Source organism: Triturus cristatus, chromosome 1_1 (assembly GCF_964204655.1).
Source record: "Triturus cristatus chromosome 1_1, aTriCri1.1, whole genome shotgun sequence".
NCBI lineage: Eukaryota > Metazoa > Chordata > Amphibia > Caudata > Salamandridae > Triturus > Triturus cristatus.
In genome coordinates, this window is record NC_140579.1 from 926,929,817 (window position 1) to 926,944,477 (window position 14,661).

Consider the following 14,661-nt stretch of genomic DNA (forward strand, 5'->3'; position numbering starts at 1 on the left):
GCTCTGCAACACATATTAAAAACGTTAACAAAGCCAATAGCTCTCTCTAAACACGAGACCTATTGGCTGTGCCAGTGCTTGTTTATTATTATTTCCAGTGCACGGAGTGTCTTTTGTTTTATTTATTGGTTCTTCCATTTATATGCCGCTACTCCAGCTGGTGGTGTCAAATGTCACAAGTAAAAATACAGTGAGAGCTCCCACACAGCCTGCCCTGTGTGTGTATATTTAGTCGCCCAAGATGGCATGTGTTTAATCAGACACTGAGCCGGTGGCTAGTGTGAGGCGGCTTGTGGCCTACTTTCCCGCGTAGATTTGACACATATTATTTACCCCTGAAAGGCCCTGTTTCGTGTGCCGCTGTGGGAGAGGAAGGCCCGTTTGACAGCAAAAAGGAAATCCGCCTTGGGTGAGTGTTTTGTGCGATTGTGTGAGTTTGTGTCAAACTGTGCATGCGTGTTTGCATCTGTGCGTGTTTGTGCGCATGGCTGTGCGTGTGCCTCTGTGTTTGCGCTAAGGGTATATGCATGTTTTTGGGTGTATGCGTGCATGTGTGTTTGTGTGCTGAGCGTATGTGTGTATACCTGGCTGTGCTTGTGCCTGTGTCTTCATGTGCTTGGTTGTCATCAGTTCCTTCTTATGCACCTTTTCCTGTAACCTCTCTACGTTATTGATGTTCGAGACAGCGGGTCAGCTAATAACCTTATGCAAAGACATAGAACTACGAAGATAACCCGGGGGTGTGGCTGTGACATCGTAGAATTCTAACCACCGGGTTGAAAACGGAATCTTGACCACCCGCAGCGCCACTCTTTGATGCAGTGCGAGTTCAGCTGCTTGCAGAATCCCTGCATTTTAAGAGGCTGCTGGGCGGTGCTGTACGAGGGCCACCATCCTTTCCCGAGGACCAAGCAGCGAGGGGATTCCGGCTCTGGAACAAAGGCTTGGTGCATCGAAGCCGCCTCCTCAGGGATAGGAAGTGCTAGATACAAATACAATTTCTTGCAAGCGCCTACTTAGATAAGATGTCTTCTAGCAGTTCTCTGGAGCAATATTCAAATGGGAAGGGGTGTTGGCATTATTAACTAAGCATATTTACTTGGGGGGGTGTGGCGTAACAGTCAGAGCTGCTGACTTCGGCACGGCGTCTGCTCAACATCCTGCTCAATTTCCAGTGTCACGCACACTCACCACAGACACTTTAATATTCACTGTGAGCAGGCACTCACAACGGGCTCTTTGATGGTCTTTGTGTGATTTCACATTCATTAAGTATTTGCAGATGCTCAGCTTGTCAATAGACACTCACTGCATGCCCTTGTATGTTGAGTGTGAACAAACACTCGTATGTGCTCCTAGACGATCTGCGTGAACACAGTCACTACAGACTCGTGGGTGTGCAGGGTGTAAGGTCACGTTCCGGCTCAGGAGGCTCTCAGGTGATAGTGTGACCTCATGCTAGTGAAAACACAGATTTTTAATGTATGAGCGCACACTCTGAGGACAATGGGATGTTAATGCGTGTGAACACACTCTTTACAACAGTAAATATATTAGTGTTTGTGCACCCAGCAATGACTCCGGGGGGATGTATGTATGCAGTGCTCACCCACAGAGGATTTGGGGATGTTTTGTGTAAGAGCACGCACACATGACCGCCAAAGAGAAGTTCAGGTGTGAAAGCCATGATTCAGGGCAATGGGAGGACGCACACATGAAGGGCATTGGACCGCTGACTATGTTAGTACACACTCTCCGTGGTAGTTGTGAACTCACCGACTCCTAAATTACACCAGTGGTGGCAGGCGGGGAGGCTTCCGGTACCAGGAAGCGCGGAGACTCCGCAGTCGGGCTGCAGGGGCTGGAATTGGAGTCCGAGCTGTAGCCGTCGCTACACCCGCAGTCCGCTTCCCCGAATCTGCCAAAGTTCTTAGATATTGTGTCGTGTTGTATGTTGTTGCCATACGGGTATTTGACATTTTCATATAGTTTAGAGCCTGTCATCCAGTTGTCACATTTGTTTGTTGTATTTGTCTTGCAACACATGTCAACACAATCTAGTGATTAAACAAGTTATTTAATTTGTGTACCACCTTTGTCGATAGGCACTGAACTCCTATACAAGTAAGGAAAGGGTAAACAATTACGCAGAAATAATGTGCTTTCAAGTGAGATTTAAATTTGGAGCGCACGGGTTCAAGCAGCAGAGATTGGGTAAGTAATTCCATAGCTGAGTGAGGTGAACTGAGGGAGATGAGGCCTCTCCCCCTGGAGTACTATTCACACCGGGGGACATTCCTGGGTTCTGGCACTCCTTCCCCCAACCAAGAAGGAACTTAAGAACCTCTTTAAACAACGTCTTTTTCTCTGGAACCTTCCAGATGATAGACCCAGTCCCTAAGTCCAGCAGGCGGCATCTCCCATGTCCCACTCCTATGTGCTCCTGTTCTTTGCCCGCACCTTTGCACAGCTTTCCTTTGCTTTGTAGCTAGGTTTGTGCTGTATTAATCTCAATACATATATATTTTTTAGTTTTATATAGCGTAAACCTGACCAGAAGGTATGAGAGCACTTTATATGAGCACCAGATGTGTTAGAGATGGACACATTCATTTTGATAAGCACAGGGAGATTAAGTGATGTGCCCAGAATCAAAGGATGTTGAGAGTCCCTGCCGAGACTGGAACCCAGTTCCCCAGCTTCGAGGTCGACCGCTCTAGCCGTTAGGCAACATCCTTACAAACATACTTACAACCAAATATACAAGTAGTAACCAGTGCTTAATTTGTAAAATAATTAGTACTGTTGCCTAAGGTTTTGCTCAGAGGCCCTTAAAGGTCATGGGTCAGGGTGCTGAATCCCAAGGCTCTGTAGTCCAGATTCCAATGCACGCCTCTTGAATACACTCCCAGACTCTGTCTGTGTCTTTATCTCATTTTTTGAGGTGCTTTGCCATCCTTGCTTTCTCCCTTTGTCACTGTTTTTCCGTCCTTGCCCTTTCCCATTTTCTGTTTTTCTCTCTCTTGCTGTGGATGATAGTCTGATGAGGAAAAATATATGTGGGTCCCCAAATATGAGTGGCTGTGACCCCCTGCAACCACCGGCTAAAACTAAGCAATGGTGGAAAGTAGACCAGTACCTGAAGATTAGGAGCTCTAATGTTGTGCAATTTCTGAATAAATTGTTCCAAATGTTCACGGGCACTGTTGTTTACACTCTTGCTCTTCAGATAACGAAGTGACTGGATTAAGCCAGGGGATCGTTTCTATGCGCTTTTCTTACAGCCGCACTGAAGCGTTTTGAGCCATGAGCAGTTTGTTAAACTCTTTCCAGTGATCCACGGCCGGACTGGGAACCCAAAGCAGCCCTGACAATTTTGATGGACAACCCCACCCCCTGCTGCTTTTGTTACTCAGGCCGATATAGCAGCACTGCCGTAAAACCGCCCCCAGTAACAACAAGCATTTGCAATGCAATAGGTCTCGCATTTACACGAGTTTAAGCTATTGGCATTATAAATGACAATGCGTTTTAGTTATGTTTTAACGAAAACAAAAATAAAAGGCATTGTCATTTGCAATGTCAATAGCTCAAACTCGCGTAAATGCGAGACCTATTGCATTGTAAATGCTTGTTTACAACTTCACTTCGACAAGTTGAAGCTCTTGCGTCCTGTGACTTGACCATCAATTCGTTGATCTTCGGCAGCTCCGTGACAGGGGGCGGCACAACTCAACCGCGTACCTCGTCCTTCCTTAGTTGAAAAAAGACTGAATTTGTTGCGTTCTCGTAAAAAAAAAAAAATTTATAAAAGCATTGGCATAGCCAATAGGTCTCGACTTTGGGACCTTATAAGTGTTTAGTTATCCAGCACCATATCCTTGGAGCAACAACATCAACTATTGCATAGCTAAACACTTATAAGGTCCCAAAGGCGAGACCTATTGGCTATGCCCATGCTTGTTAGTTGCTGGTTGCTAATTTACATTCCTAGTAAAAACTGCCAAATGTATGGCCGCCCTTATGTACAATAAACATCTTTACTTCAGACAGGAATGAAAGAATCAGTTCTGCCAATTTAGAAGGACGACTCTGTTGACTTGTTAAATGGAAGTAAATGTGCAGATGTGTTTTGCCTCCCCCTTCTCTAGCAAGACATCAGGTTGGCTTGGAGGCGGACACTGAAAGACTGCTGCACCCCTCTAATATTAACTAATACAAGCTGGGACTAAAGAAGGCCTATTCTACTTGCAAATAATAGTTTTTAAGACCCGCACCTTCCGCATTTTCATTTATAGTTGGTAGGTGGGCCCACACAAGGTTTTGCGCAGCAACGGGCATTTCGTACATGCAGGGTTTAAAGTTGGCAAAATTGGTGATCTCAGGGCCCCTTTGTATTTACGACAAAAGGCGCATGGATTTGATGCTCAGATTAAGGAGTGCCCGTAAAAATAAATGACGGACTGCTTCCCACCCTAGACAATCTAATCATGGGAGCGTGGAGTCACGGGAAGGAATCTCCAACAGAGCCTTCTGTAGAAAGGGCAAGAGGAAGGGAGTGTTGTGGAACAGTCCCCGAAGAGGAAGGAAAGCGGGCAGGGCTGGGCTGGTAGCTAAAAGGAGCCTAGGAAAATATTTGAACGTCTAGCTAATAGTTCGCAAAGCGAGCGATTCTGACTATTTCAGGGCAAGTTTGGAGAGGCCTCCCCTGAAGAAATTACTTCTTGATTAGGCCTATTTATTCACTTTACTGTACAATCTTCCAAACGCTTGGGATGGAAAGAAGTTATCTCATGGAGACATTTCTGAACACAACCTGGTGAAATATCCCAGTACCTTGGGGTCAGCAGAGTGTCCAGGAATATAGATTTGTTCTCTGCGCGATCAGATCACGTATGCCGTGCCGCCCATGTCGTGTGACGCTTTAAACCAGCCCTGACTATGTTTTCAACTACACGTCGCCTTCTGGACCCGTAGGTCTGCTTTTTACACTTAAGGCACGGGCTCGAAAATACCAGCCCGCCAAATGTTAAGTAAAAATCAAGGACTGGCTGAAGGAGTGGCCGCCAGTGCATCTACCTAGAGGTAGACTTGTATGACACATCCTCGAGGAGGCGGTGTGACTTGGTGGCCTCTTGTCCCATAGTCCTCCAGGGTTATTTTTTGTTTCGTAATACCAGTACCACCCCTGAAAAGAGGCCATGCCTGCTTGATGTTTCAAGTTGTTACCTGATGCAGGGTGAAGTTTGATTCAGGGAGAAGCTCAGCTCGACGTTAGTCCTAAGTGCTGCTCGGCCCAGAGAGTCTGCTAGGCGCACAGATGTTATGCTAAGCCAAGTTTGTTCCAGGGTCAGGCTGGCATGAAGCTCACTCTGTATAGTTTTCTAGGATGAGCACCTGGAAATGTTAGACCCAGACATAGTCAGGCCAGTGCTCAGAAAGTCTTGATGATGCAGAAGTTTATCCAGGGTAGGTACTAAGTGAAGCTAGACTTAGCAACATTGCAAAGCAAAGTTTGCCCAGAATCATGGTGAGGTCAAGCTTGTCCATTGGTGTTACTTAAAATTCGGGCCTTGGTCAGTGTGTGGTGGAACTCGCTCAGTGATCTCTGCTAAGCACAGCTTGCTCAAGTATCCCTTCATAGATTCCTTTCATCTCTTTCAGCCGTAATTCGGTCCATCTCCCAACACCAGAGTGGGACAGAGCCCCTACAACAGTCCAGTGATCCCAACGGTTAGCTTCAGAATATGACAAACCTTCTCAACCTTAATGTGATGGTAAAGAATGAACATCACAGCCAAACCTTCTGGCAAATCAATGGCACTATGCTTTTTTATTAAAAAAAAAAAAAAAAATGTTATTGAATTTTTTAATATGATCAGCACAATTACAGTGTGTTGATTACATTCACACAATGAGCTTAAGTCAAAACATAATTTTCTCAACAAAGAGAAGCTCAGTCCATGGTTGGTTCTTTGTGAAGCTTAGCCATGGGACCAATGGCGTAGCATGGGCAGGGCCACAGGAGCGGTGGCCCCAGACGCAAAATTCTTAGAGATATTCTTTGGGGAGCGGGGCATCTTAGGGGTGCAACATTTAAAAAGAAAAGTGAAAGGATACTCTCCTTATCCCGGGTCCTGGCAACCCACGCTACACCGATGCATGGAACAGTGCTATGCAAATTGTAACCCATGGTCTGTGCTGTTTTTTAAGTAGGATTTTTGGTGGGTTTGTTTTTTCCAAACAATAACAACAAAACATATATTTTTCTGGGCATCTTCATTTCTTGTATACCGGTATCTTTTCCCCCCATTTGCATACTCCTCTTGTCTACCATCCTTTCTCATTAATTACTTGGGAACCGTCTTCGTGTTCCTAATTAAGATTCTATCTATGTAAGGCATGCTGTTTTGTTCTTGCTTACGGTCAATGTGGTTCATCATTCATTGTCTGTGGGTATGTCAGATAGTGTACACTGTCTCAATGATTGTATTATTTCATCTGACGCCCATGCACTCTCCATCTTCCCCATACATCCTCATACTTTTGGGGTCACTCCATCCCCATGCACAAATCCATGTTTCTATGCCTTTTTTGATTGTGAGTGGTTCTTCTGTTATCCACTTTTGTACTACATCTCGTTCCGCTACTACTAATCCTTGGTTTAACAATATTTTGTGGAATCTCAAGAGATTCTGTGTTCTCAGAATACCCAACAGCGTGGTGCTGGTTTCTAGTTCTAGAGGGCACCCAAATATTGTCTCCCTTTCTCTCTGGATTCTCGACCAATTTTTGTGGATAGCTGAACATTCCCATAGTGTGTATGAAGGTCCCCTGTTACCTGTATTTTCACAAGCATGTGTCATTTCCTATTCAGCCGAATTTCATCAGTTGCTTTCTTGTATAATACAACCTGGGTAGGATTTTGAACTAAAGTCGATCATATTGATACTTCACAGTGGAGCATTAAGGCCTCCCACGCTTCATCGTCCATTTCTCCTATATCTTTCTCCCATTGTATTTTTGGTCTCTGTTCTGTTACACTATTTGACTTTAATATAGCATGCAAATGCCACTAGTGTGGCACTGTAGGAATCTCACTGTGTGGCGTGACTACACGAGAATCTGTATGTTTTTTTGGAGAGATCAGTGGTTTTAGTGTGACATGTGGGAAGAGTTGGGTGAGGTGTATGGACCTCACATGTGGTCCGGTTGCTCCACGTTGAACTTGATACTGTGTAAATGTTTATAGAAGTATGTGGGATGATTGGTGTGAATCTTATCCGGCATGTATTCCATGTATCTGACTGATGAATAGTAGTGTGATGGGAGTGCTAGACATTCTTCTGTAGGGTGGTGGTGTGTTCTGTGAGGACCACCCGCAGGAGGGAGGCACGACTGATGACGTCCACAGGCACCATCTGTAGATGGGGTCCTCAAATAACAGTGATTGTACACCCATAGGTAATCAACAGAAACTGGCAACTCAGTATACGGTCTATGGTAATGCAAAGTAATTTGAGGCCCAGGGTCAGTGCTGAGCAGAGTTCAGTCTATGATCGATGCTAGGTGAGGGTTAACTAACACTTGATCATAAGCGAAGTTCAGCCTATCAATCAATCAATCAATCACGTCATTTGTATAGTGCACTACACACCCGGGGGGGTCTCAAGGCGCTGGGGGAGGGGAAAGTTGCTGCTCGAACAGCCAGGTCTTGAGCTGCTTCCTGAAGGCGAGATGGTCTTGGGTTCGCCGAAGGTGGGTGGGGAGGGAGTTCCACGTCTTGGCTGCCAGGTAGGAGAAGGATCTTCCTCCGGCGGTGGCTCTGCGGATGCGTGGTACGGTGGCGAGTGCGTGGCCGGTCGATCGTAGCTGGCGGGTGGGCGTGTAGAAGGTCATGCGGTCATTGAGGTACTTGGGGCCCAGGTCGTGGAGAGCCTTGTGTGCGTGGGTGAGGAGTCTGAACGTCGTTCTCTTGCTGACGGGGAGCCAGTGCAGGTCTCTCAGGTGGCCGGTGATGTGGCTGTGTCGGGGGGTGTCGAGGATGAGTCGGCGGAGGCGTTCTGGATGTGTTGGAGTCTTTTTTGGAGTTTCGCTGTGGTTCCGGCGTAGAGGGTGTTCCCGTAGTCCAGTCGGCTGGTGACGAGTGCCTGGGTGACGGTCTTCCTGGTTTCCGTGGGGATCCATCTGAAGATCTTGCGGAGCATGCGCAGGGTGTTGTAGCATGAGGATGAGAGGGCGTTGACTTGTCTGGTCATTGTCAGGGAGGAGTCCAGGATGAAGCCCAGGTTGCGTGCGTGGTCCGTCGGTTTGGGAGTGGTGCCCAGGGCCGGGGGCCACCAGGAGTCGTCCCAGGCGGAGGGTGATGATCCCAGGATGAGGACGTTTTTCATCCCTTCGTGTAGGTTGGCTCTGGCGGTGGTGGGGTCGCTGGTGAGGGAGAGGATGAGCTGGGTGTCGTCGGCGTAGGAGATGATGTTGAGGTTGTGCTGGCGTGCGATGGCTGCGAGGGGGCTCATGTAGACGTTGAAGAGGGTTGGGCTGAGTGAGGATCCTTGTGGTACGCCGCAGATGACTTCGGTAGCCTCGGATCTGAACGGAGGGAGGCGGACTCTCTGGGTTCTTCCCGTGAGGAACGAGATGATCCATTCCAGCGCTTTTTCTCGAATTCCGATGTTGCTGAGGCGCTTCACTAGAGTTCGGTGGCAGATGGTGTCGAATGCCGCAGAGAGGTCCAGGAGGATGAGGGCCGCTGTTTCCCCGTTGTCGATCAGGGTTCTGATGTCGTCGGTGGCTGCGATCAGGGCGGTCTCGGTGCTGTGGTTGGCCCGAAACCCGGACTGCGAGGGGTCGAGGGATCCGTTCGTCTCGAGGAAGGCGGCCAGCTGTTTGTTGACGGTCTTTTCGATGACTTTGGCCGGAAAAGGAAGGAGCGAGATGGAACGGTAGTTCTTGAGGTCGGTGGGGTCCGCCGTTGGTTTCTTCAGGAGGGCGGTCAGCTCGGCGTGCTTCCAGCTCTCCGGGAAGGTGGCTGTGTGGAAGGAGGAGTTGATGGTGTCTCGGAGATGGGGTGCGATGGTGGCGTCGGCTTTGTTGAAGACGTGGTGTGGGCACGGGTCGGTTGGTGATCCGGAGTGGATGGAGTTCATCGTGCGGGTGGTGTCTTTTGTGCTGATCGGGGTCCAGTTGCAGAGGGTGGTGGTGGCGGGCATTGGTTCGGTGGTAGGGTGCGTGGTCTGTGCGTCGAAGCTGTTGTGTATGTCGGCGATCTTGCGGTGGAAGAACGAGGCGAGTGAGTTGCAAAGGTCTTGCGAGGGAGTGATGTCGTTGTTTCAGGCGCTGGGGTTGGAGAACTCTTTGACGATGCTGAAGAATTCCTTGTTGTCGTGGGTGTTGTTGTCCAGTCGTTCTTTGAGTGCCGTCTTCTTGGTGGCGCGGATCAGCTGATGGTGTTTGCGGATGGCGTGCTTGAGGGCGGTCCTGTTGTCCGTGGTGTGGTCGAGCCGGCAGGCTTTCTCGAGGGTGCGGCAGTTCTTCTTGGATTCCTTGAGTTCGTCGGTGAACCAGGGGGTTTTCTTGCTGCCGTGTCTGCTGGGAGGGTTCTTAAGTGGTGCGAGGTCATCGGCGCAGACGGTCAGCCACTTGGTGAGGTTGCTGGCTGCTTCGTTGGGGTCCGTTGTGCTGGTGGGAGTGTTCTGGCTGAGGGAGGCGGTGAGCTGCTCGGCGGTGATCTTGCTCCAGCATCGGCGGGGGACCTGTTGCGGGTGGTGGTGGGTCGTAGTTTTTTTGAAGCTGAAGTGGACGCAGCTGTGGTCGGTCCAGTGGAGTCCGGAGGCGTGGCTGAAGGAGATGTGCTTGCTGGATGAGAAGACTGGGTCAAGCGTGTGGCCGGCGTAGTGGGTGGGGGTGTTCACTAGTTGCTTGAGTCCGAGGTTGGCGAGGTTGTCCAGCAGGGCGGTGGTGTTTCTGTCATTGTTGTTCTCCAGGTGAAAGTTGAGGTGTCCTAGGAGGATGTAGTTGGCGGAGGGAAGGGCGTGCCGGCTGATGAAGTCTGCGATGTCTTCGCTGAATTGTGTGCGTGGTCCCGGTGGTCTGTAGATGAGGGTGCCGCGGAGGGTGGTCTTGGGGTCAGTGTATATCTGGAAGTGCAGGTGTTCGGCGGCGGTGAAGGTTTCGTCGGAGTTGGTTGAGATGCGGATGGTGTTCTTGTGTACGATGGCGATGCCTCCTCCCGTCTGGTTTACGCGGTCCTTCCGGGTGATCTTGTATCCGTCCGGGATGGCTATGGCGATGTCGGGCGCTGAGGAGGCGTTCATCCAGGTTTCCGTGAGGAAGGCGACGTCCGGTGCTGTCGTGTCGAGCAGGTCCCAGAGTTCCACGGCGTGCCTGTGGATGGAGCGGGTGTTGAGCAGGATGCACTTCAGGTGGTTGCTGCTGGTGCAGGGCTTGGCGGTGGCCGTGCAGGTCCGGTAGCAGGAGAAACGGCAGGCTTGGCAGGCGAAGGGTCCGTGGGTGCGTCTCGGGGTGGCTTGGTAGCAGGCAGGGTTCCGGCCAGTGTTGAGTGCGTTGAGTGTTGCGGCGTCGGGTCGTCTTGCTTCGGCGGGGGCCAGGGGTCCTGGCACTGGGCGCGGTCCAGGCGCGGACAGGCGCAGACGGGCTTACCTTTGGCGCACCTTCGGCGCTCAATCGGTGCTCCCGCTGCGCGCGTCCGCTGCGCGGTCGCTCAGGGGGCGTCATAAGTAAGGAGCCGGGAGGGAGGAGCAGCTGGGTGGCGGGAGCGGGGCGGCGAATGGAGTCGCAGGGGGGCGGGGCCGCAGGGAGGCAGCGGCGGGAAATCCAAGGGTCTGCGGGCAGCGGGGATCCCAGGAGCTGCGGGCGGCGCTCGAGGGAAACTGCAGGCAGGAGGCGGCAGGCAAGGCAGGCAGGAGCGGCAGCAGAGGGTGGAGCGACCAAGCCCTGAAGAGAGCTGAGCGGTCACAAGCTGAGGTCCCCAACGGTCCCCTTAAGTAAGGAGCCGGGAGGGAGGAGCATCTGGGTGGCGGGAGCGGGGCGGCGAATGGAGTCGCAGGGGGGCGGGGGCGCAGGGAGGCATCGGCGGGAAATCCAAGGGTCTGCGGGCAGCGGGGATCCCAGGAGCTGCGGGCGGCGCTCGAGGGAAACTGCAGGCAGGAGGCGGCAGGCAAGGCAGACAGGAGCGGCAGCAGAGGGTGGAGCGACCAAGCCCTGAAGCTGAGCGGGCACCTAGGGTTGGTGTTGGGGAAAGGTCAGCCTAAGGGAAAGTGATCTTCAGCCTCATGTCTGTGCTAGATGACGTTCATGCAGGGTTAGTGCAATGTGATGGTTACTTGGGGTCAGTGACAAGCGAAGCTCATCCCATGTTAAATGCCCTGTGAAGCTCTGTCCATGGTCGGTGCTTACCTTAGGTGTTACAAGAAGCTTGACTCTAGCCAGTATTAAGTGATGCTCGGTCAGTGTTGCTGATGTTGTGCCTCTCAATTGATCCTCTCCCTTCCGACAGGCCATATGCTTCCCATATACTCCAATAGGGGACCCACTCAAACCAAGTGAAACAGTACCTGGCACACTAGGAAGGACACTGCTTAAACTAAATACCCACCTGAGATACTGACCACTGACTGCCACATGTTCATATAAAAGGCTTCACATGATTGCCACATGTGCCATGTGTCAGTTGGATTTGTGCATCTAACCACAGGATGAACATACTGCCTCTTTCATGCCCTCTGCCTCAAAGAATCAAAGTATTAAGACTGTTGTCACGCAATAGGGAACATATGTCTTCCCCTGCAATCACATGTGTATGTCATAGGCCACTTACCATGGAGAAGGCAGCAAGTCAGCATTGTCCCCCAGACTATATGCATATAGAGGCACTGCGTCTGACTCAGCAGATTCAAAATGCTCACTTGCAGATGTAACACCTTGCTACGTGGCCCAGTGGATATCTACCGATTCCTGCCAGGTCCCATCCAACTCCTGGAGCTCCTGTCACACCTACCACCATTAGAAGACCATCCAGAATCCTGCCTTAGGTACGTCAGTGCAATAGACTAAGAATGTGAGTGGGCAACTAGGGACACCGAAGGACAAGGGAACCAGAGAGCTGCCATGCACCAGCAGGGGAGAGAGAGCTCCTAAACACCCCCTGCTGACAGAGGCAAAACCAGGTAGGGCCTGCAGTGTTTCCCCATTGGAGCATAATGCTTCCACAGCCCATGGTCAAAGTTAGTTGAAGATAACCACAAGGGGGGCTCATAAGTTGGATACAAAATTAACATCTGATTTGTCAGTGAATCCGTTTCAACAGAGAGGCTCGGGAACAGATAGGCTTATTGAGCACGAAAGAAGATGAGGAGGCATCTGTATGAAGTTTACAAGAAAGTGTCCCCTAAGATATGATAAGTTTCCCCTCAAAAGTGTAAGGACTTTCACAAAGAGGCAAAGAATCACGTAACTTGCTTCAGTCATTCTCCATAACTTATCTGTTCTATAAGCTTCTTACAATAAGTAATATTTACTGGAATGTTGTTGAAGAATTGACGTCCTGGTCTAAAAACATCTTTTACAAGCTTCTTGAAGCCATTCTCGGTGAACAGATGTATCTAAAACTTCGCAAAGCCTTTCCCAGTACCTGTTTTTTAAGACCTTTTTAAACATGTTTCCAATAACTGATGTCTTCTAAAAGCTTCTCAATGCCTTTACCAGTAACAAATACTTACCTAGGAGCTTGTGTACACACTTCCCTGTAATCACTCGACCAGAATCTTCTTCAAACCCTTCCCAGTAAATGTTGTTTTCTAAGCCCTTTGTTCTTCTCTTCTAATAGGTTCTTGAAGCCCATCCGGTTAACTGATTTCTTATACGATTTTTGCAAAGCCCCTTCCATTAATCTGTCTCTTCTTGAAGTCTATCCCAGTAACCAGTCGCTTGAAGTTGCCTGCAGCTCTGAGGTCCTTGGCAGTAACCCGTTTATGTTTTTCAGCGTCAGGGGTCTGCTGATGTCAGAGATGAGCCCGGCCTGGCAGCAGGGGCCAAGGACTCCAGCAAGGGAGCAGCCTTCCAACACCCGACATCCCTCGTCCTCTGACAGCGACTCTGGCTGCCCACAAGAGGAGGTCCCCTGCATTGCATCAGATTCCACACCAGCTCAGGTATGGTCAAAAAGGTTTTGTAGCAGATGAGTCTCAGTTCCCTCTGGATCAACATGCCCTGCCAAATACTGCAGAGCAGGAACTGCAGCTGTGTTATGATACTTAGAACCTCCTCTATCATTGGGTTAAACCTCACTTTAAAAAAACCGCAGTTGTATTATTTTACATATCAAACTGTGCATGGTACATAATATTTCCAAGACACGTTTGTTTATCTGCATCTCTAGCAAAATAAAACTCATCTTGCGTCCATAATGGTGATATGAGTTTGGACGATTGTCAGTATGCTTCCTGTGTAAAATCTCACCTCAGCCGTGGATGCATTGCATCACTGTGCTGGAAAATCCGGGATGATCACCTCTACCTCCTGCTAAGCCCTGCTGTTGTGCAGGAACCATCATTAACATAGTTTGACCCCTTATCCCCAATGCACCCAAGCTCCTACTATGATTGTAGTTGCGTAAATTGCACTTGCGTTTCTATTGCTCTTCATACCGCTAACGAGGCACCAAAGTGCATTAGCAGAAAGGGAGCGCGCTATTCTGTGGGCATGCCACGTTTGGAAGTGTCTGTCTGTCATGTGTCCTATATAGGTCATGTTTTGGTAGCATGCGGGATGACCAGAGTTACACTCTTACTGTGATTTGTCACTCCAGTTGTGAAGCTGAAGGGGCCAGGTGTGAGGGACCGGACTCAAGGATAAAGCTGGTGAATGGATGGGTCAAGAGTGTGTGAGTGATTTCTGGTTGTGTGGTAGGGTTTTTTATGTCATATGCATGCCAGAGAAAGCTCAGCCTAAGTTTCCGTAAGGTTGAGGCTGCACACATGTAACTGTTTTAGCAGACATCTGAGAACAGACTTGGTGATGTAAAAATGCAGATACCTACATGGTTACAGTGGGTGCCATAGGTGGTACAAGGTGGTACATGCTTCCGTTGGTTATACAAGAGTTCCTGCATTCCACAGGTGGCATGGCAGCAACTCACGTGAAACAGACATTGTACAACTAACCATGAGTGGTATGTGCTACTCCTCCCAACCTAGAGATGGCAAAACCATTGTGATACTAACGTACTAAGACCTCCTGGCTCACTTTGTCCACCCCCCAGTTGCATATAAAATATGTCCCATATCATTTTCTCCATTTACCCTGAACTGTAAATGGGAGTTGTTGATTGACTGTATTTAATTTTCAGCATGTTTGCCAAAATACCTAGGCCCTTGTAGGGAGACTTCTACTGTTTAGTGGAGACTAGATACAATTAAGGCCAAATTATGTTCAGCGTTTCGGACGTGACGCAGATACGAGTAGTTTAATAAGATTTTCAATTTATGGAAAATGTATCACTCTCAATTGTAGCTTCTTCCTGTCCCTGCAGGTGGCACTGACGTGTTTGTCCATGAAGGATGCGACAGCCCTACCAACGAGCAGGTGCCCACATCGAATCAGGACTCTGCTGTGCCAGCTGCCCCCACAAGACATCGATGT

At 49.5% G+C, this 14,661-nt stretch overlaps 1 protein-coding gene across 1 annotated transcript in view; it reads left to right on the top strand.

Annotated features, from left to right (window-relative positions):
* The first annotated feature begins 13,019 nt into the window (after positions 1–13,019).
* LOC146871306 (protein prickle-like) overlaps positions 13,020–14,661 on the top strand; it is a 285,412-nt gene continuing 283,770 nt past the window's right edge. The window contains 2 exon segments of the mRNA XM_085599746.1: positions 13,020–13,172; positions 14,552–14,659. Of these exon segments, the coding sequence (XP_085455872.1) occupies positions 13,020–13,172; positions 14,552–14,659 (261 nt within the window).